General features: G+C 34.6%; 1 protein-coding gene across 2 annotated transcripts in view; it reads left to right on the plus strand.

Moving 5' to 3' along the window:
- Positions 1 to 24,123, plus strand: part of ADK (adenosine kinase) — a 518,992-nt gene that overhangs the window by 63,462 nt on the left and 431,407 nt on the right. For both annotated transcript variants that reach the window (XM_034662708.1, XM_034662709.1), the window contains exon 3: positions 2,781 to 2,834. In XM_034662708.1, the coding sequence (XP_034518599.1) occupies positions 2,781 to 2,834 (54 nt within the window). The remainder of the gene's footprint in view (positions 1 to 2,780; positions 2,835 to 24,123) is intronic.

The raw sequence follows: 24,123 nt of genomic DNA on the forward strand, positions 1-24,123 counted from the left end.
CCTCCTAGTCATTAAATTATAATTAACATGTAGTTAGCTCAACAGCATAGATGTATTAAAATTTTGTTAAATAGTAAACAAGAAAACATTTTATTGGAAATGCATCTTTTAATGAGGTGGGTGAAACTAATTTTTTTCATTTAGTTCAAACTTCCTTGGATAAATAATACTCAATGCTGCGATAAGACAGATGTTCAGCATCATTTTTATTTCCCCCTTTTCTTTAAAAATGGGAAAAGGTTCAGGATAGGCCCCCCTCAGAATGTGCTACTTTGGCATGTGGATTATTTTGAGTTGAAGGCACTTGAGACCCCATGGGCTCATGAGAAGCTACTGTCCCTCCCTTAACCACACAGAAGAATCTAAATTGGGGATCTTTCCCAGAATAAGCGTTGTTAACAGAGATAAATTATATCTGAGCGACACATTTATATGATAGGGCAAATATCTAATTATCACACATCTCTCTCTCTCTCTCTCTCTCTCTCTTTTTTTAATGGGGGGTAGGCGGAGAGCAGGGAGGGGCAGAGGGAGAAGGAGAGAAACCTAATAAGCAGGCTCCATGCTCAGCAGAGAGCCCTACGCAGGCCTCCATCTTAGGACCTTGAGGTCATGACTTGAACCGAAATCAGGAGTCAGATGCTTAACCAACTGAGCCAGCCAGGCGCCCCCCAAACATCTCTTCTTATCGTCCTGTAAAGTGCATTCCTTCGCTTGAAATCCTAGGCCCCTATCCCCTTCTCCTTATTTCAGAATGATATGTATACCTCACTTTGTTTGACTGTCTTTGGATTTCCATGTCTATGTGGATTCCCCATATGTATGCTTATTAAATTTGATTTTCTCCTGTTAATCTGTCAATTTGATTCTTAGCCCAGCTAGAAGTACCTTGAAGGGGACAGGAGTTCTTATTCCTTGAGAAGGGGATGAGGAATTCTTGCTCCCTGACAGGTGGAAGTGCTGAGAGATGTGTTCACATAATTAACTGGATGGTAATGAGCAGAATTTTATTTCAGTGGCGTCACTCAGTTGTTTGAGCTTCTCTATTATCAAATTATCTATCATCAAAAATTATTTTTATTTGTCAGCTGATTATTTTATTAGGTCCTTTTTCAGTTTTGTTAGAAGCAAATCATTAGAAACCACCTGACTTTCTAGTCATTAGAGTCATTAGAGACATGCAGTTCTAGGAAATATACCAAAAAAGGCTGTAGTAAGGCTTCCTGAATAGCTAGTAATTATACCTATTAGTGTTTTACTTATAGGCATATGTTTACCTAAACATTTTAGGAGATGCTAGGGTAAGTTAAATATTGTTAATTTCAATATACCTATGTCAAAAGGATTTTTCTTGATAAAATCTTTTTATTGAGTGCCTTAAACATGTTTTAGTCAAAACCGTTCATTTATTTGAAGACCATTGTCTGCCTTGGAATCATTAGTAAAATTGTTCTGCATTGTCAAACAAATCAGATTTACTTTCATGATAAAAAAAGTCTGGCTTCATTTTTCAGTTCAAATAAATGACTTGTGTTTCTGTGACAACCATGTTCTGATATTTAATCCTCAGTAGATAAATGAAAGACAAGGAACCTTGTTTTAAAAATTTGTTGCTTGGGGGAATAAGTTGACACTTTCTTTCTTGTTTTTTATTGGAAATTCTCTTAGCTTTGCTTCATAGGATTCTTCCTGATAAGTAATGCATTCTTTCATGCTGTACATGGGATGGAAAAGATAAACTTTTTTAAAAAAGTGATCAACTTGTGCCCCTTTCCATAATGTATCTGAAAATAGAACATCCTGTGACAGACGGTTCCCCATTTATAATTTGTAGCTTCATTCTTTACAGAAATAATGTATCAAACAGTAATCTCTGTAGTCAGTTTATGGTACTTCACTTAAAGAGGCTTTGCAGACCAAAATATTATGAACCATTTCTTGTTTAGCGCCTCAGAGATTTTTATACTCCAGCCATTGTGGTACAGTTCTATTCAGAAAGCTTCTTTTTGTAAAGTGGGTAAAGGCACTTGTGACAGGGGAGGCAAGAAAGGAGACTCTACATGACGTTTCCACTTGGACCTCTGACCTATTGTCAGGCAGCTTAGTTTTTAGGGAAGGGTTGAATACAAGTGGAATTTGAAGACCCGGGAATTGCCATCTGTTGTTTATTTTTTTCTGGGTACTCCTCAGAATTCTGTTTACTTTTAGCACGACAAATATGTGGTAATTTGGAAGATACCTGTTGTAATATTTATAGCAACCTCTGTTTTATAGACGGGGAAGGTGAGACTTAAAGAAATGAAGTAATTGCCTGTGGTCATAAAGCTAATAAATGGTTTAGACAAGGAACTCCAAGACTTATTTTTCCTTCCGTGTTGCACCACCCAGGACACAGTGTGGTACACAGATTTTTACTATGTATTTAATGAATAAATAACTGCATATTGTTTTGTGAACTCTTAAATACTTCTGCGCGTAGTTTCTTGAATTTTGAACTGCTGGATGAATGTAACATTGCAGATTATTCACTACTGAGGACTACTGAAGATACCTTGTGTTTTCGAAGTTCTTTGGATGGTATCTGTGGAAGTGACTAACAGAACAGCAAAGAACTTAGGCATTAATGTTTTATCAGTGAGGACAGAGACTTGTAACAGTGTGGTAGTGCTTGTTTGATAGGGGTTAACTGACTGTATGTCGATACCCATAGTGAGATGTCCGTGAGGCAAACGTACTTAAATGTTTATGTGACCAGTATTTTTTTGTTTTCTGTGTTACAGGTATTCTCTTAAGCCAAATGACCAAATCTTGGCTGAAGACAAACACAAGGAATTGTAAGTACATTAAACACTAGGTGGTACATAGTTTACTCTTCTATGGAGATGTATGTAAACGATCTGATTTTTAGAATTGTATAAATTTGAAGATATAATTAACACTATGAACTTAATCCTGGTAAGATTAGACTAGTTTACATTACATACGGTTAACATGGGAAATAATTCTTCCTGCATGGATGTTAAAACATGTAGTATTGTATTCTATCATCTAGAATAAGGGCATACTGGGAAATATGTAATTTCATGATCTTTCTCCACATAAAATATTAAGTTGTTGTTAATTTTGGCTTTTATTCAGTTGACTTCCCCACCTTCATGCTTAAGATAGTAAAATATAATTTTGTTTCTTTATGAAAAGGTAAATGCCTAGTAGTGATTGGCACAAGGCAAAACACTTTAAATGTGAAGTTTGAAATATGAATAAAATTTTGTTCCTTTTAAAATTTTAATGTTCTTTCAGGTAAAAATAACTTGAACATATGATTCTGGGATACCTCCATGGCTATTTTTCTGCTCTCTTGTAGTATTTAAAAGATTATTACTTCATGGAAACTTTGAGGTTTATTTAAAAATGACAGATTTGGGAATTTAAAAAAATTCATCTTAATCTTTTCAGTATCATGACATTGTCCAAGGAGGACAGCTGAAAAAGAATTTATATGCTTCTGTTTTCTAGTCTACTTTCTTTTTCCCATTGTGCAGTAAGAAAGTTCTGATGACCTTAATTATTATGCAAACACCTAATGTCAAATAATACTGTAGAATTAAGAATTTGAGGAATGTGGCTGTCTAAACACCTTCAGGTTGGACCACACTTATTCTTTTTTTTTTTTTTTTTTAAAGATTTTTTAATTTCTTTATTCGACAGAGATAGAGACAGCCAGCGAGAGAGGGAACACAAGCAGGGGGAGTGGGAGAGGAAGAAGCAGGCTCATAGAGGAAGAGCCTGATGTGGGGGCTCGATCGCATAACGCTGGGATCACGCCCTGAGCCGAAGGCAGACACTTAACCGCTGTGCCACCCAGGCGCCCCTGGACCACACTTATTCTTGATAATACTTAATGTTCTATCCAATTGATAAATGTATTGGTGAATTTCACATGCTTTCTTGGGGATTTCCCTAATGTTTGACACTTCCTAATGTTAAAGATATTTTAACATTGGACTCAGGTCCCTTATGGTTTAGTTTAATGCAGTCTTCAATTTGTATACATCTGTATGGAGAATCACTCTTTCTGATAGAGTTCTTCAAGACTATTATTTTTAGGTACAGCGAAGGGAATATAGTCAATGGTATTGTAATACCATTGTGTGGTGACAGATGGTAGCTACACTTGTGTTGAGCATAGAAAAACATATAAAAGTGTTATATCACTATGTTGTACAGATGAAACTAATGTAACGTGTGTCAACTATACTCAAAAAGTCCACACACAAAATATTTTTTTCTCAAGGTTATATAATGATCTTTTAAAGTACTTTTTAATACGTTTTATTTTATTTTATTTTATTTTTTTTAATTTTTACTTATTTATTTGACAGAGAGAGAGAGACAGCCAGTAAGAGAGGGAACACAAGCAGGGGAAGTGGGAGAGGAAGAAGCAGGCTCGTAGCAAAGGAGCCTGATGTGGGGCTCGATCCCATAACGTCGGGATCACGCCCTGAGCCGAAGGCAGACGCTTAACCGCTGTGCCACCCAGGCGCCCCTTAAAGTACTTTTAAAACTGCTTTTTAAAAACCTTTCCCAAGTTATTTTATTTTTTTCTTTCATCAAAGACCTTGTAATAAGTGTTAATCTTAAAATGGTAGGACCAGTGTGTAGGGAGATGTTTTCTTTAAGAGTTCTTACAGTTGATATATCCCATTGTTATGCCAGCTTTTCAAGCTCATGTGATTATGATCTCCATAGTGTGTTGTCAAGTATATTGTCAAGAAATTGTATTCAGTTTCTTTATTTACTGCCAAGTATAATCAGTGAGGGTAGTGATTGTCACTGTACCATTGGTTGGTTATTTGTTGTTTATAGGTCTGATAACAGAGCTCTTTTGGTTTGGAAATTAGGTAGTCAGCCTAAAGGTTCCTTTGGGCTTTATAGACTATGACCTTTACTAAAAATAACAGAAAACTGCTTTTAAAGAATATTTTCATACTATTTAGTATATAATCTATATAGTGTGTTAATTCATTTAAAATTTCATTTACTGTCTATGATATAGTTTACCCCTATGGGTAGACTGATTTTTTTACTTAGATTTTATTATGAAAAATTTTAAATATGCAATATATATTCACCCATATACTTAGCAACTAGATTTATCATTAGCATCACCTGTCTATTCATTCTTCTATCCATCCATTTCTTTATCAGTGTTTTGAATGCAACTGCAGACATCAGTATGTTATCTTCTAAATATTTTAACATGCGTATCATCAACTACAGGTCAATACTTTATAGAGCTTTTTTCCTTTACATGAAAAGTTCATGCAATGAAACATTTGTTGAGTTTTGACAAATGCATACATGTTTGTAACCTGGGGTGCCTGGCTGGCTCAGTCGGAGGAACATGAAACGCTTGATCTCAGGGTCCTAAGTTCGAGCCCCATGTTGGGTATGGAGATTACTTAAAAATAAAATCTTAAAAAAAAAATTTAAAAAAAAATAAATCTTTGTTACCCAAACCTCTAGGTATAGAACATTATCACCAGACTGGGAAGTTTCTTTATGCCTCTTTGCAGTTAATCTCTGCTCTTACACTCCAAGAGGTAACTGTTGTTACGATTTTTTTTCTACCACAAATTAAGTTTTCTCTGTTCTAGAATTTCTTATAAATGAAATCATGTGTATATCCTGTTTTATATAATACTTCTTTCACTCAGTATAATATTTTTGACATTCATCAATGTATCAGTTAATTTCTTTTCATTGCTTATTAATAATCCATTTGTTTATCTGTTCTCTTATTATGGACACCTATGCTGTTTCCTTTCCAGTTTTCGGCTACTATGAATAAAGTTGCTATTGACATTTTTGTACAAGTTTTTTTGTGAACATATTTTTATTTCACATGGGTAATTAGGAGTAGATTGCTGAGTCAATAGGGTAGTAGTGTTTTTGGTTCTATAAGAAACTACTAGATTTTCTTCCAAAGTAGTTGTGTCATTTTACATGCCTACCAGCAGTATGTGAGAGTTCCAGTTGCTCTACATCTTCATCAGCATTTGGTGGTGTTGGTCTTTCTAATTTTAGCTATTCTGCTGGGCACGTAGTGGTGTCTCATTGTGGTTTAATTTGCATTTCCATGACGACTAGTAACGTTGAACACTTATACATTTGTGTATTGGCCATTTGTATTTACTTTGAAGTGTGTTCACATCTTTTGCTGATGTGAAAAAATTGTGGTTTTTCTTTTTACTGATGAGTTGTTAGAATTCTTTATGTATTCTGGATACCAATCTGTGTCTGGTAGGTTGCACAAATTTTTTTCTGCCCGGTCCCTGGCTTACCTTCTTTCTTAATGGTGTTTTGGTAAGCAAATTTTAAATTAAAAAAAATTTTTTTTGAGTAGCAAGTTTTTTCTTGAGTAGCGAGTTTTTAATCTTGATGAAGTCTAATTTATCAATTTTTTTCTTTATGATTATTGCTGTCTTTGGTTTATCTAACAAATCTTAATTTATGAAGATCATCATTTTTTTTCGTTAAAAGCTGTATGGTTTTACTTTTTACGTTTAGATCTATGATCTATCATGAATCAGTATTTGCGTATGATGTAAAGTAGAGGTTGAGGTTCATTTTTTTTTTTTTTTCCCTGCATGGATAACTAGAATATCTAGTTATTCCAGCTCCATTTGCTGAATAGACTTTGCTTGTCACTGGATTGCTTTGGTGGCTTTGTAGAAATAAAATAACTGTAGAAATGTGGGTCTGTTTTGTTCCACTGATTCACTTGCCACTGTTTGGGCCAGTGACCTACTTTAGCAAGTATTGAAGCCAGTTAGTGTAAGTCCTCCAGCTTTGTTCTTTTTGAAGATTGCTTTGGATGTGTTAGACCCTTTATTTATTTTAGAATCAGCTTGTCAGTTTTCTCAGAAAAACCTTTTGGGGTTCTTGTGGGGATTATATCGAATCTATTTTGGGGAGAATTGGCATCTTAACAATATTTAGTCCTTTTTAAATTTCTCTTAGCAGTATTTTGTCCTTTTCAGTGAAGAAGGTTTTTTTGCATGTCTTTGGCCAAATGAATACAGCCCTACTACCTCTTCTGGATATACTATAAAAGACCTTAGGGGGCACCTAGGTGACTCATTTGGTTAAGTGACTGCCTTCTGCTCAGGTCATGATCCCAGGGTCCTGGGATCGAGCCCTGGGTCAGGCTTCCTGCTCAGCAGGGAGTCTGCTTCTCTCTCTCCCTCTGTCACTCCCCCGTTCACACATTCTCTCTCTCTCAAATAAATCTTAAAAAAAAAGATCTTAGGGCAGCCTTGTCTCATTAACAGTATCAAGTATAAAACATATTGGTTCAATGTCAATAATCTGTCCTTTTCCAGAATTTTCTTTCTTTTTTTTCACGCTACTTGAATATCTTCTGGATTTAATTATTATTTACCTGTTCTTATCATTCTTGCAGATTTCTGTTTCTCTTTGAATATGCTATATAGCAATTATTTTATAAATTAATATTTATCATTAAGATTGTATTGGAGTTACTAAATATATGTGTGTGCGTGTGTATACATTTTTTTTTAACCACATTTATTTAGCTGTGTTTTACGTTCACTCTGAGGAAAATGAGTATTGTCCCTAATCTTTGCCAGCTGTGATCCAAATGGGTATCATTGGTCACACTGGAGACTGGGAGAGAAAGGTAGATATTTAACTTAAACCTGCAATAATTCTCTTCAAGGTATGTAGCCTTATGGTAGGTTAATAGCTCACATTTTTAATCTAATGTAATTGCTTTGGAAAAGAAAATTGTATATAGTGTTATGATGAGAAAAATACATTATTAATGATTGGAGCAGATATTTAGATTATTAGACCTTTTCTGTTATCATTGCTTAAAAAGCAATAAAAAAATGACATATTCTATAGAGTACTCTTTGCTTTACTTATTTTATTTCAATTAAAAAGTGATAGAAAGGGGGGGGCGCCTGGGTAGCGCAGTCGTTAAGCGTCTGCCTTTGGCTCAGGGCGTGATCCCGGCGTGCCAGGATGGAGTCCCACATCGGGCTCCTCTGTTGGGAGCCTGCTTCTTCCCTCCCACTCCCCTGCTGTGTTCCCTCTCTCGCTGGCTGTCTCTCTGTCACATAAATAAATAAATAAAATCTTTAAAAAAAAAAAGTGATAGAAAGGGGTCTAGAATCTTATCAGTGGCCATGTGACTTGTGTCTTAACATTTAATATATGCACATTTTACAGAAAACACGAATTTTGTTGGCCATTTTAAAATGGCAGCTACCGTACAACTGGATTAGTCTTAAATGATGTTATTTTTCCTATGCAATTAATGAACTCTAGTGGAATATTATGCAGTTATTAAAATGTTTTTTGGAAAAAATTTAATATGATTAAGTAGGTGAAAAACCTTGCTTATATATATCCTAGAATAAAATTTCAGGATAGTAGATTTTTGGGTAACTGGATTATGGGTGAATTTTATTTTCTTCTTTGTACTTTTGGTGTATTTTATTTTATTATTTAAAAAATTTTGGGGTGCCTGGGTGGCTCAGTCAGTTAAGCGCCTGCCTTTGGCTTAGGTCACAATCCCAGGGTTCTGGGATTGAGCCTTACATAGGGCCTCTTGCTCAGCAGGAAGCCTGCTTCTACCTTTCCTTCTAACTCTGTTGCTCCTCTGCTTGTGCTCGCGCACTCTCTCTCTTTTTCAAATAAATAAATAAAATCTTAAAAAAAAATTTTTTTTAATGTGGGGGTCTTGATCTCACAACCCTGAGATCAAGAGTCAGATGCTTACCTGACTGAGCCACCCAGGCATTCCATGTGTATTTTAAATCTTCTCTAATGGGTTGTGTTATTTCTATGACCAGAAAAGAAAAAAAGAACTTAATGAAAGAGATGATAAATCCCCTAAATTAAATTGTTTAATAATATACTTAACCTTTTACAGGATGCACTTTTTCAACTGTATAATTATAATTGGTGAACTAAGTAAACAAACAAAGTGAGGGCCTAAAGGGCTGAGAGGGCCTGAATTAAAAAAAAAAAAAAAAAGTGTGTATGTCTTGAAGTCTTCCTTCTTCTGAATAACTAGTGTATATATAACCAAGGTCTTATACTTGATAATATTGTCACTTTATTGTTTTGGCATTAGTTTATCATCTTAATTCCTTGGATGTTGGCTCTCTGCCCTGTAGTTTTTGACTTACACGCTATAGAAAACTCTCAGTTGAATATGCCAGTGTTAGAGCAGACTATTAATTTTTAAGAATTCAACGTTAGCCCTTTATGAAGGTCCTTATAAATAATTTTATTTTTGTCTTTACAGTTAAAATTAACCAAGATCTGTTTGTGCTCAAGACCAAACTTTTAAAATACCGTAACAAATGTAGATATAAAACAAAATTTAATATCCAATTAGTAATTCCATGGTTTATTCTCATAAAACATTATTTCTTCTTAATTTTAATCCATTAAACATGGTTTTGATTCATCACGACATTGAAAAATACATTGGCACCATCATATTAGCCAGCTTTTTGAAAATGTTGTTTTATGTAGATCAGTGAGTGAGTACAATGATAACACTATCTTAGTATTACATTATGTGGTAAATATTAACTGTATTTTCATTTAAAATATTCTTAGTTCCCAAACTGTGGTGATTCACATTTTGTATAAACTTAATCACTTATGCTTCACAGATACACCCTTTATTTCTCTGTCTGGGGAAATTGGACATACCACAGAACAGGGAAGAGTTGTTAACAATGTCCGTGACCCTTGTTTTTTTTTTAAGCAAATGTTCTTTCTCAAATTCTTGCTTTTTAATGTTCTACATACTGAGGATTCTGGAAGATGATTTTAAATAGGGAAGGCCAACCAATTATATTTGGGATGTGATTAATCCAAAGCTATGGAATTTATACTTTGCTCTATACATGGTCCAATAATGAAGTGGTTTCGTTAGTCTTCTATGTATAGATTTTTCTCAATCTGTCTTAGTTTTAGTTTTGTAAATGAAATAATTTAAAATAGATAAGAAAACATCACTATTTCATCCAATAAATATTTTTTCACCTGCCTACCTGTCACTTTGCTAGGTCCTATTTACAGTAAAGATACTGACTTCATTTTTAAATGGAGATTTACTCTCCAGTTTAATATTACTTTATGTTACAATACAGTTTCATAAATTGGAGATTTTGTAAAACTGGATTTTCTTATTATTGGACATATCTGCAGTTATAGAAGAATAGGACTATTTTGTTTCTATGAATATTTGTTCATTTTATGAATATCTAAATTTTATGTTACCTTGACTAGAATGATATAAGAGCATAAAGATTCAGATAAGTAAAGTTAAAAACTGAATGGGAATTAGAGACAAATTCTGAAGGCAAATATACATAAATTCACAAGTATGCATTACCACTTACATATAGACAGAAGTAACTTGATCTGAGGATTTTTGTCAGTTTGCTGTACTATGTAAGTCATGGGGAAGACTTGTTTAAAAGAGATTCACATTTATTTACTTGACTTTTCAAAATAGTGGCCAAGATAGAAGGTGAATTTTTACAGACACTGTATGCTGTTCTAGATGCGAAGGGTAATTTCCCATTTCATATTGAATGAATTCTTTTTAATGACTATTTTTTATGTCAGGGATTAAATTATTTTGTCTCAATATCCCCCTTAAATTTTTAAGTTTTATCTTAGAAGAATTATATTGTATTTAAGTTTTAGTCAATTCAGATTATGATGAAATGGGAGAAAATAAATGAGTTATGCAAGGGGTATGAAGCACAGTGTTAGAGAAAATGCTGTTATACCTTGATCTTTGGTTCACTGTAAAAATATTATAATGTCTCAGAGAACAGCTCCCAATTTCTCAGCAGGCGAGAGTTGTAAGTATTTAAGCTACATGTTCAAGAGCATGTTCAGGGACACCTGGGCAGCTCAGTTGATAGAGAATGTGACTCTTGATCTCGGCATTTTGAGTTCAAGCCCTGTGTTGGGGGTAGATTTTACTTAAAACGAAAACAAAAAATTCATGTTCAGAGCCCTTAGAGACAATCGTTAACATCTGATATGCTCTTAAATCCAGTATTAATGTTGTGACTTAGTAGTTCTTTGAAAACATCAAGATTGTTTTGTAAGAATAACACAAGAACTGATGCCTGTAGAGAGGAAAAAAACTAGCAAGTGAAAAGTTGAAATTGAAATAACTTCTGGGGTACCTGGGTGGCTCAGTCAATTAAGCGTCTGTCTGCCTTTGGCTGGCCTCATGATATTAGGGTCCTGGGATGGAGCCCCAGGTTGGGCTTCCTGTTCCTTGGGAGTTTGCTTCTCCCTCTGCCCCTCCCTCCTTCTTGTGCTCTCTCTCTCTCTCTCTCAAATAAATAAAATCTTAAAAAAATATATCTAGTGTCAACTATATGTCTATTAAAACTTATTAAAATGTGAAAAAAATATCTAGGTCCAACAACAAGGTTAAGTAAATGGTTAATATTTTTTCAACATTCATAAAGAAGGTATAGCATTTTAAGTATCATGGATTTTTTTTTTTAAATATTTATTTAATTATTTGAAGGAAAGAGCATTCCTGCAGGCGTGTGTGCACAGGGTGGAGGGGAAGAGGAGAGGGAGAGAGAGTCTCAAATGGACTCCAACTGAGTGTGGAGCCCACACGAGGCTCAACCTCAGAACCCTGAGATCCCCACCCCAGCTGAAATCAAGAGTCGGTGGCCCAACTGACTGCAGCACCCAGGTGCCTCCATGGCCCCTTTCTCAAGTGCCATTTTCTTTCATGTCTTTTAAATTACAGAACTTTGATTCTAGAAATAAACCCTAGAACTAATACCCATTTTTTATAATGAGTTGGATGGGATTTATATGATAAAATGACTTGCTGCAGGTTATACTACTACTTACTGACAGTACTGGACCAGAACCCATGTCTCCTGATTGCCATTTAAGTACTTTTTCTGTCGCACCAAGCAGCTCCCTAAGTATACAGTGATTTTTTTTGTTTCGATAAAAAGGGGTTAATATCCATTGCAAGACTCAGTAACTGATTATAAAGAACTCAATAGCTTTATCAAGACTCAATGATTGATTAATTTTCTAGTATTGTACTATGATTTTAAAAATCAGCTCAGACCAGTAGCCACTGTTGAGTGAGTTGAAGAAACTCAAACGTATGTAATCCTGACTTCTAAATGCAAGGCTCTTTTCATTCTTCCAAGTAAATGGTATACCACAAAGCTTTTTTGGCCAACTTGATTCTAAATGTTTTGGGAGATGTTTATGAAATAAGGCAAATTTATAGTTATAATTTAGTTCCATCATATATTTACAACCACGTATTATGTGAAATAATTAAAATTTTTTTTCTTTTTTACTTTCCAGTTCTTTGAACATTCACAATCTAACTACGTTATGTGAAATAATTTTAAAGTACTTTTTTCTCTTTTTACTCTGATTTCTTTGAACATTCAGAATCTTCATCATCAACATCTTTGTCACCACTAGAATGTTTTTCTCTAGGACACATTAGTCTTCTTTGATCTAAATTGTTTGATTCCATACATGATACTTTCATTAGACCTTTCATCCTACGTTATAAATGCCTCTTACTTGAGAAAAGTGTTTCTTAAATTGATTTTGATATATAGTCATGACCTTTGTAAAGTAACTGTTTACTATAACGCCTTTTTAAAAAAAGATTTTATTAATTTATTAGAGAGAGAGAGCACGAGAGGGTGGAGAGGGAGAAGCAGGCTCCCCACTGAGCAAGGAGCCCGAAGTGGGACTCGATCCCAGGACCCTGGGATCATGACCTGAGCTGAAGGCAGATGTTTAACTGACTGAGCCACCCGCGTGCCCCTACTATATTGCTTTTTAAATTGATCTTTAAAGGCTATAACTGTTACCATTTGTGCTTATGAAGCTGTGTCTCCAGGAATACATACAAACTCTGTTAGGTTTTTTGCTCCTTTTCTAAACTAATACCATCAGGTGTCTTCTGTGAGAATCCCAAACTCGCATTGATTGAATTTATTTCAGGCAACCACAAATGGTTCTCACCTTACCTGTGACCAGAGTTTATCCTTTTTGGTGAACTTTTGACTGCTCGCACTTTAAAATTCTAGGATTTCATAGTTTCTTCTTATCTGTTGTTGTACCTGGATTAATGAAACTTCTAAAAGATTTGCTTTAATATTTTATTGTTTGAAACAAAACTGTTAACCCTGTCTTAAAGAAGTCATTACAAGAGAATTTTAGGATTAAAATTGCATTTAGGGCGCCTGGGTGGCACAGTCAGTTAAGCGTTTGGCTCTGGTCATGATCCCGGAGTCCCAGGATCAAGTCCCATGTTTCCACTCAGCGGGTAGTCTGCTTCTCCTTCTGATCCTCCCCCCTCTCGTACCTTTTCTCTCTCTCTCTCTCAAATAAATAAATAAAATCTTGAGAAAAAAATTGGATTTATATTCATGTATGTTTGATAGATGAATGAAAAATGTATGATATTATTGGTGAAACCTTAATCCTAACTTGCTACCTTCTGCTTTTGAAGAAATGTGTGCTGCCTTGGACTTAGCATTACAGCAAACTTATGTATGAATTTTGCATAGACTACAGCCTAGGTGTGTCAGTGCCACTATGAGTATTAAGAAATCAGGAATTTATTATAGGAACTAAACCTTATTCAGTTGTGGGGAAAACTAGGGAAGTGAAGGCCCACAAAGAATCAGAAAAATCCAGTCCTGGTGTAGGTTCATGAATTGAAGCTTTCAAGAATTCACCTCCTGGAGTAAACTGTGAAGGAGGCTGGTAGGTTGTTGGCTCTTCGCAGCTACCACCTCTGAATTTTCAGTGAAACGTCTGGTGACAGGCCTGGGACTGTTTGGGAAGGGGAACTGGAGGTGGAGTGAGGATATGAGGACCAACTGGAATTCTCCCCTACTTCTCTGTCTTTCACTACCTGTAACCAATAACTACAGTAAAATGGCTGCTTCTTCACTTGGACCCCCCAAATTGTACTTTTTTTTTTTTTTTTGTGGTTAATCCTAATCTGAAACCATACAGAGAAGGAAATTCTGGGAAATCCAGTTCTAGTTGACACAGTATAAAACCTGCCACACTCGGATTAATCATTTAATTTTCTGAATTTAGTATTTGTAAAATGGTGATAATTCCATGTGTGTCTTATTAAGTTTAATGAGAGTTAAATGAAATTATATATGTGAAAAAGTTTTGAACTATGAAAAGGTTATATGAAGTAATTTGTGTGATGTAAGTTTTTGTGTTTGATGATCATGAAAACTCGAACTGGCTTCTGCTCTTGAAGTAGCTGCCTCTCACATATCATGGTGGGATTAGATTAGTGCTTTGCTATTTTATTATTATCCATTAAGCAAATGATTTCTTTAATTAGCTACTTTTCTTTTAGTCTATTCAATAATCCCATTGTATAGTTCCTGAATCTAGCCTGAAGTTCTTTAGGCAAAAAATGCTAATGGACTTCTTTGTTCTCTCTTTTTTTAAATGTATTATCATTATCCTCCTCCTCCTCCTCATTATTATTAATTTTGTTCTATATTTCTCTGATGTTTTGGGTGGAAGGGTGTGAGGTGTTTCCTGAAACTTTATCCCAGAATGTTTTAGTGTAAGTGTAATTCGTGGACCCTTTGTTGCAAACAGTTTACTTGATAGTATTTCAGTATGTAATATTTCTGGAGCAAATATTCATTAGGGCCAGTATGGGATGGAGACGGCAGAAACTGCTGATATGTTGAATTCTTATTTTCCTTGGTCTACACGAAACAGGAATATTTTGAGAATGAAGACAGATTTCTGTCTGAAAAATAATGTGAGGGTTATGCCAACACTGTCTATATTTCCTTATGGATTGAGGCAGACTTCTTGGGAAGGATATGGATTTGGGAGTTTTGGGGAACTTTTAGTATTTATTAACAGCTAATCTAATCCTTGAAAACATTTTCTTTACTAACTATACTTACTGATTTATTTTTGGGAAGTATGAACGATTAAATAACATGTTAAAACACAAGGAAAGAAGGCCTTATTTCAGTTACTTTTGTGCTTTAATTTAATCTTCACAGCAATCCTAGAATGTAAATATATAATTATTCCCATTTTATGAGAAACAGGCTTGGAACAATTCATGACTTGTCTTAGAATAGGAAAGGATAGATTGTGATTTGATTTCAGGTGTATTTTATGGCTTTGTACTTTGCTAAATTCAGTGACTTAGGAGAAAGAGTATTTTCTGCTTTTTTGAGAGAATAATATTTAAAATGAACATACCTACTTCACAAAGTATTTAAATGTACTTGTGCTGAATATTACATTTCATAAGTTTTAATATGGTTTAGTAGAATTATGCCATAATCTGTGGTAATACTGTATTTTGGGCGGTGGTTAATGTCTAAGGTAAAATCTTAGAAGATAATTTGAGCTCATGTTGATGAATGGAAATCCAGTATTTCTAATAGACTAGGTCATTTCTTGAAGTTCAATGTACTATAAAGTTATTCTTTGTGATGCTAGCTCCCTCTGTGGAACTTTGTTATGATTGCAACTTGACTTTTTCGATTATTTAGCAAAATGAAACATTTAGAATAGATTTTAAATTTTTCTTGTAAAATTTTACTTTGTATCCTAATAATTCCCAGTGTTTTTCTTGTGAAAATGTTACTTTTATAGAAATGTCTCACCTTGTATATATTGAATTTTAATAGCACATTCAAAGTGAAACCACCTTCCTCAAACATTCCTACAACTTACGTGCTTTTTTTGTTTGGGAATTCCAGAAATACTTGCAAGTTCTAAGTCTATAGCTCTGTGTTAGGTTAGACAGGAGATAGAAAAAAAGCCTAATGGAAGATTTAGAAAAAAAAAATGTTTTGGAGTTTGAAGTTTGAATTTATGGGTTTTTTTTTTTTTTTTGGTTTTGTTTTTTGTTTTAGTTTTTCAGTGTTGAATTGGGTGAGAAAATGTTCATTGAAGGATTTTTTTTTTTTTTTTTTTTTTTTTTTTTTTTTTTTTTTTTTTGGTTTGGACTTACTGAAAAGAGACAAAATTTCTGCTTGGTATCCCAAAATTCAACAAAGAAATATAGGAAATATCTTTTCCATATATAATTTCTGTAAATTTATGCTCTTGTAAAGAAAATTCTTTGTTATCAAATCCTACTACTGATTTCTCTTTGCAAGAGTGTGTATATTTCTTCTACCACTGGTTTTTCTCCCTTGTTTCCCAGACTATTTTATATTTAAATATTAAATTGTATAATTACTTTTTCAAAGATATTTTCCATTCTAGAATGAGGGCAGAGGGAATATGATTGGCTTCCAAGATGGAATTTAGAAAAATGGGCAAACCAATATCAGCCGTAAAGCTAGGGACTGAAATGTAAGTAATGAAGATAGGAAAGCACTAAAGTGTATGTGCTCTTTGAATTTATAAAAATTTAACTGTACTCTTTTATTTACTAAGTAGGATTGAAGGTCGTTGTTAGGATTATGCATGAATAGGCTTTTAAACAATTTTGTAGGATACTTATCTTTGAACCCTTCATTCACACTAAACTAAATATTTATTATTCTGTTAAAGTGTAATGTAGTTTACACAAACACAGGCATGCATTATGGTGGCTCAAAGAAATTCATTTTATTCATTTTTATATTTGTTGACCTTCATTGATCAGATAATTATTTAAAAGAATAGAACTAGTTTTATTAATACAACAGATCCATCCTTTGTTATCTTTAAAGCATATGTTATGTCCTTGAAAGAGTAATAATATTTTCTTATGTCAGTAAAAATTTTGTATCAATATATAAATATTTTGCTGGGGGTTATTAGAGTTTGTTTCTTTCTGAGAGAACAAGGGGGTAGGAGGAGTAGAGGGGGAGGGAGAGGGAAGGGATCAGAATCTCAAGCGGACTCTGTGCTGAGCTTCAGCAAAGAGCCAGGGAGGGATTCGATCCCACGACCCTGAGATCATGACCAAGCTGAAACCGAGAGTCAGATGCTCAATCGACCGAGTCACCCTGGCACCCCTAGTTTTTATCTTTTAATCAGTTACCTTCTCAGTCTTTAAGGATAGCTAACTCATTTCCCATTAGTCTTTGGAAGAAATCTGGAGTGAACTTCTTTTATATTATTACTGGCTACTTTTAAGTCCCTGTCATTTTGAATTTGGTTAACTGTGGGTCACATGTATAGTAGAAGTGCTTACCAGTAAGTGTTAGTACTTCTTGTACTAGTTAAAGTTTTCTTAATGTTAACTTAAAAAATTAGCCTCATCTTGTTAATACTTATGAAATTATGAGTTTAATACATTTAATTATAGAACTTAATAAAGAAAAAATGTTTGTCACTCAGTATTGTCTCAAGTACTAGTTGACCTCATGTGGTTCCTGATGCGGTGCACGGAGGAGGACAGAATATCACGTGTAGTGTTCCTACAAAAACGCATGAATCTGATTGTGAGAGAAACATCAGACCCAAATTCAACAAAACAGCCGGCCTTTATTCTTTAAAAGAGTCACTGTTGTGAAAGATAAAGACTGAGAAACTTTTCTAGATTGAGAGGAACCAAAGAAATATAACAAGTCAATGTAATACATGATCCTGCATTGTATCCTGGGAGGAAAGGAGGGATATTTTAAAGTACGTTGTTGGAACACTTGGCAAAACTGTGTACAGACTATAGATTATAGTATTGTAGCAGTGCTAAATATCCCGAATTAATAAATGTACTGTGGTTATGAAGGACAGTAGTCTTATTTTTAGGAAATAACACACAGATACTTGGGGATAAAGAGCGTTGATGTCTGCAATGTCCTCAAATGGTTCAGCAATAACTATGAGTAATAATAAATAGTAATATATAGTGAGATACATCAAACCATAGTATAATGTTAAGTAAATTTACGTGAAGAGTATACAGGAGTTAGTACAATTTTTTCTTTTTTCTTTTTTTGTAAGTTATAAATCATTTCAAAATAAGAAATTAAAAAAAATAGTCTTAAGGATCTCACTTGGCCATATGGATCAGTAATGGCTATAGTAAGTACCTTTTTTATACAGGTAAAACCTTTTTATTTTTTAAAAAAGATTTATTTATTTATTTATTAGAGAGCAGGCATGAGCAAGAGGAGGGGCAGAGGGAGAGAGGGAATCCACACGCAGACTTCCCGCTCAGCCCAGAGCCCGATGCGGGGCTTGATCCCAGGACCCTGAGATCATGACCTGACCCGAAACCAGGAGTTGGTTGCTTAACCTACTGAGCCATCTAGGCACCCCACACCTATTCATCTTTTAAGGCTTAACTCAGATATTAATTCTGTCTGGTAGCTTTCTCTATTGTATACTCTTCTGTACTCTGGGATTAGTTTGGTGCAAACCATCAGGCAGACCAGAATTAAAATCCTGGTTTTGATAATTACTAGTTGTGAGACTTTGGGTTAGTTACTTATTCCTTTAAATATTTTTTTCATGTAAATTATGGGAACGATGACACTTAACCTTATAGAATTATTGTGAGGATTAAGCAATATAGAGAATTCCGTGATGCCTGGCATGTGAATAACTACTACTACTTTTATTTATTTTTTGTTTTCCTTCCTCTAGACTTAGTACTTGGAGCATAAGCTTCCTATTTTGTTCATCTTTGTTTCCCCAGTGCCTGGCACCTAGTAGAGATTTAGTAAATGTTTGTGAATACTTACAGACTATTTTAGTCTGCAGAGTATCAATGATGTTTTCAATTCATATGTTTATTTGTGTATTTTACCATTAAGTGGGTTTATTTACAGTAATTTTGGTTGTTTGGGTTTTACTACAAGGTTGATGATTAATGAAACAGTTTTGTTTTCCAAGTTTTGTCTTTGTGAATGTAATCAAATTTAACAGCAGGCTTCTTATGAAAATCAGAATCCTGAATTAAGTGCTTTTCTCATTAGTCCTTAAATATTATCAACCTAAGTTTTCTTAGTAGAGAGCAAACAAGTTTGCTTTTACTCTAACGTTTGGATTGACTTGTATATAAGTGCCTCTAATTCTAGTAGGTAGCTGGTGTTGGTGATTAGGTTTGGAATAATTTGTGTGACTGCCCCCATAGGTCTGGATTCTGAGAGAATTTTTTTAATGTCAATTCTAGGTTTTTTTAATTAGAATTTTTTTACTTTTTAAAAATATTTGGTAGATGAGAGCATGAACTTTTCCAGAACTAATTCTCTCCAAAATCAGGAGATATTTATAGTGTTTGTGTCTTTGGTTGTTAAGTAACAGATACCCAAAACAAAATGACTTAACTTATAAATGGAAGATTTTATTATTTAACACAATAAATCTGGAGGTAAAGGTTGGTTAATTCAGTGCTTTAGGAACATAATCAAGACGCCCTTTCTTTCTGGATATAATTTTCAAGCCTTTTCCTCAATTTCATCCATAGCAACCCAGCAGGAAAACTTTAAAAGGAAGCAAAATTATTTACTGCCTCTAAACCAGGAAAGGTAGAAAAATACATTCAGAAGAATGGTATACAGTGTAAACTGCTGCTTTTGTTAGTGCTTTATATTTGAAGAGATGTTGCATATTTTTAGGGGATCATAGTGGGGAAGCTGGTCACATTTCTACTGCCTCCTGAAAATATCGTTATGGTATAGTTTTTTTGGGGGGGAGTTGAATATCTTAGTACTTTTGGGGATTTTATTATAGGCTACTATAAATCATTACCCAGTAACTTGTTTAGAATTATTTTACTGAATCGCTTGATAAAGGTAGGTTTAGCTCGTTTCCATAATATAAGAATATTAACTCCTATGCAAAGAGGTATAGATTAGCCTTTGATGAAAGCAGTAACTGAGTTCAGTCCATCTTGAAGAAAGACTAAAAGTAGAATTGAATCATCTCCGGAAAAAGCAAGGTGGGCTGTCATTCTAGTACTATATGTGGGAATGTTTATTATTAGTAGGTAATTGTGTAATTAAAATATTCTAATTTAGGTATCTTTTAATCAGTTTGTAATAGCCAAACTACAAAAATTCAGTTTCCCTTGTATGTGAAGAACTTTTTAAGTAGAAAGCTGTGCCTTAATTTTCATAATTTATATATATATATATATGCTTTTCATTTCTCTGCAAAGCTCTGTTAATGTGAAACTTGGAAAATAATAGTAATAATGTTGCAATTCCTTAAAGATTATAGTAGTGTCTAATTTTACAATATTCCTGAGACATGGGTAATTATCAGCTGCTCTTCAAGACTTTCATATTATTTTTAACTGTCATTGTTATCATTTGCATGTTTCTTATTTCCCTTGTTGATTCTAATTATGCCCTCAGGAGTTAGCATAGTATAAATTTATTTATTTATTTAATGTTTGTATTTAAGTGTAGTTGACATACAATATTTTATTAGTTTCAGGTGTACAACATAGTGAATGGATAACTATATGTTTTCCTATACTCATCACAAGTGTAGCTACCACCTGTCACCATGTACATTATTACAGTGCCATTGAGCAAATTCCTTATGCTGTACCTTTTATTCCCATGATTTATTTATTCCATAACTGGAAGCCTACAAGCATATTATACATTATAATGCTGTCTATAGGATATTTCATCAGATATTTAAAGGTGATTAAACATTTTTTGGGGTAGAAACTCTCATTTGTGTTTTCACGACTCATAGGCCATTATATTTGTTGACTGACTTGATTGAGAACTTAATGTGCATAATGTTTCATTGTCTTCCATTAGTTTGTATAATGGAGGGATTTTTTTTTGTTGTTCTCACCTTAGGTTTGTGGTCTGTAAAAGTATACTGTAAAGTTATATAAAATGTAATAGTTTTATCTGGGCCTGCATAAATCAAATATTTATTTTAAAACTGTAGTGTTTAACCTTGTAAACCCAAGTTAGTGACTTGGAAAAATGAATATTGTATGAGGTGAAGCACTTCTTTTTATTGCTAATTTCAGGTTACACTGGGAAACCCCTATGTGAAGGTATAGGTTTATTAACGGTCTTCTTTGTTCTGTCTGGAATGATTTATTGATACCGTAAAACAAAGTTTATCAGTAAGACTGTAAGGTTCTGTTGGATTCTGGGGATCATGACATTGACTTTGATGCTGGTATTGTTGGCAGCTTATCATCATTATTAGTCATTATCCCCTTATGTCCATGTTTGTATGGCAGAATAAATAAAGCCATTATACAGGTTTAATTCCAGGGATGACTTAGCATACAGCTTACTGTCAGTCTGTAGGTATTTTATTTAGGAAAAAAAAATTTAAAAGACTTAGGGTGGTACGGTTTTAAGTCCCTCTGCTTATGGCCTTTTTATATACAATTTTTTTTGGTGGTAAATTTGTGTTTTATCTTGAATGATTGATTAAAATGAATGATTCCATTTCCCATCCACAAAGTTATTCAAAAGGTATTAATGTTTTAGGTTATGCCATTCTTCTCTTATAGCAGTAATTAAAATGTCCCTCAGGTTCTTGAATGTTTTCAGCTGTAGAAAACATTTAGTACCATTCCTTTAATTTTAGTACTGAATAAGCTGAGGCATAGAAATCAAAATTAGCAAGGAAAAGACTGTAACTGGGTCTTCTCTTTAGTCCATTGTTCTTTGCATTTTACCAAATCGTAGTCATTTTCCCAATATATGCATTATGGAAACATTGCATTTTGAATTGATATCCTTTCAGAAAAGCGGCAGTTTGTTCTTTATTTTCAGACTGTGGATTTTTAGTTTGAATTCGGGTTACCTAGTTACCCAGTTATTAAGTATTCTATCCTTTATTGTCATGACCTCTTTTGAAGTAATGGTAATGTTTCCTCCTCTGAAGAATAGGGGACTAGAAATTGAACATACTTGTTCAAGGTCACAGTGTATGTGTTGAATCAAGAGTGCTTAGATCAATTGTAGCTCTTCGGCTCTTTTGTCACCCTTTGTATTGTTAATGTAAGGTAATTCATGTGAATCATCTAGTTCTCAAGTGTGGGGACACACAAATATGTACATTATTTATCTTTGGCCTTTTATAATTTTTGTAAGTTGAAAATCTGATCTTCTTTCTGCCAGGTTTAAAACCTTTTAATGACTTTTCTGCATAATGAAGCCGAAAGAACTTTCTTTGCTTTTTAATAGCTAGGTTTGGCATCTTTTCGCAGTTCATTGAACATGTCCCTCTTGTCCATGTATTTGCATATGTATTTGGCTCTCTAAAAACGTCCTCCTTCTAGGTCTCTCACCACTCCAAACCCTTTTCAAGTTTCAGATCTTTATCTGGAAAACTTCGATCTCTGTTAAAAAACAAAAGTTATCTGAGTAAATTTAAAGATCAACTTGGCTTTATTTGATGATTTATGAATCTTGCATCACCCCATCTGATGAAGACTGGCTGGGTCCAGAGACTCAGAGGAGTGACCCACAGGACCAGCCAAGAGGGTCCGTGGCTTCATGGAGGATGGAAATCAAATGTAAGCCAAGGGGAAGTGGGAGCAGAATTTTTTGAAGACATAGAGTGTAGATACAGACAGAGTGTCAGGAAGACTCAGAAAAGAAAGAAGAGTGAGTCTTGTCTTTGCTTAGGGCCTGGGGTTTTTATTGAGGATGGTGTCCTGTGTCTTAGCAGTAATCCAGGAACAGAGAAGTGTTTAGGTGTGCTCCATAAATCACTTGAGGCCTGGAGTCAGGGTCTTGATGAGTCAGTGGTCTTGACAAGTTCATGATGACCCTGCCTGGTCACTCCTTAGATGTTACGTATTGTGTTGGAAGACTCCAAAGAAATTATTAAATCCTTTATCTCTACAAGGAGGACATACATTATCTCTTCTATAAGACGTTTGTAAGGCATAGGTGCCGGTCCTAGCAAAAACAGAAGCAGGAAAAGGAGTGGGGATGAGGGGAAGCAGTTTTTCATGAGGTCCCTTTAGTTTTCTTATCTCATATCTGGCAATAGAAAGGAGCCGCATTGAGCTGCAGGAAAGGAAAGGTTTTTAAGGGCAGACAGGGAATGAAAAGAAGGAAATTATTAGCAGAGAATCCTGATCAGCACTACAAGGTAATCCACTGATTGATCCCTTCTGTTCCCCTTAGAAATGTTGCTGGATTGTGGAGTGCAACAGCCAAGAAAGAATTCTTGACCTGTTGTATGGTGCAACTTAGTCAATTTATTTATGTAGCACGGGAACAGGACCCACGGGCAGAAAGGGCTGCACTTTTGCTGTATGAAGCTGGCTGTTAAATGCTTAGTGCTCAAGGGGGAGGGGATGTGCAGGGAGTATTAATGTTTTCTTCAAATTTCTACTTATAAAATTACTTTTGCAAGAGTTTTCTGGTGCTTATCATTCAGTTCGATATTAGCTATTGGTGAAATATGCAGGCAGTCATGAGACCCTTTAAGAATGGGCATCTAGCTGGCTCAGTCAGTGGAATGTGGGACTCTTGATCTCTGGGTTGTGAGTTTGATCCCCACGTTGGGTATAGAGATTACTTAAAAATAAAATCTTTAAAAAAATGTAGCAACGAGCACATATTTGATCCTAGTTGAAATTATGCAGGCTATAGGTCAGCCTTCTGGGCTAAAGGTGAACATTTTCCTGCTTCTATCCTTCATCATTTTCCCCCGACCAAATTTTGGTTCTTAAATCTTTAAGGTTGTTGAAGGGCAAAAGACTCATCTTCTGTAACTTCTTCAAGCAGACAGGGGTCATAGAGATGTTCCTACCTATGGACTGAAATTGATTACTATCTGTCCCTATAAGTAGTCACTATGGAAGGCCATTGCTGTAGAATCTAGAGTGGACATTGGGGTGAATTGGTTTTGAGTAGTAAGGATCATCTGTTGGCAGGGTGAAGGAATCAGGAACTGTTTGCATGTATCTTGCTATTAGGAGAGAACAAAACAAAAGAGACAACACTAAAGGATTAATATAATAAATATAAGAGGTGTGATAAGAAGACCCTTTAAGGTAGACCGCAGTCCACCTCCCAACTAAAAACTAATAATTGAGAGAACTAAGAGTTAGACATTGCCTTAATTTGGGTGTGTATG

This window comes from Ailuropoda melanoleuca, chromosome 6 (genome assembly GCF_002007445.2).
Source record: "Ailuropoda melanoleuca isolate Jingjing chromosome 6, ASM200744v2, whole genome shotgun sequence".
Lineage (NCBI taxonomy): Eukaryota > Metazoa > Chordata > Mammalia > Carnivora > Ursidae > Ailuropoda > Ailuropoda melanoleuca.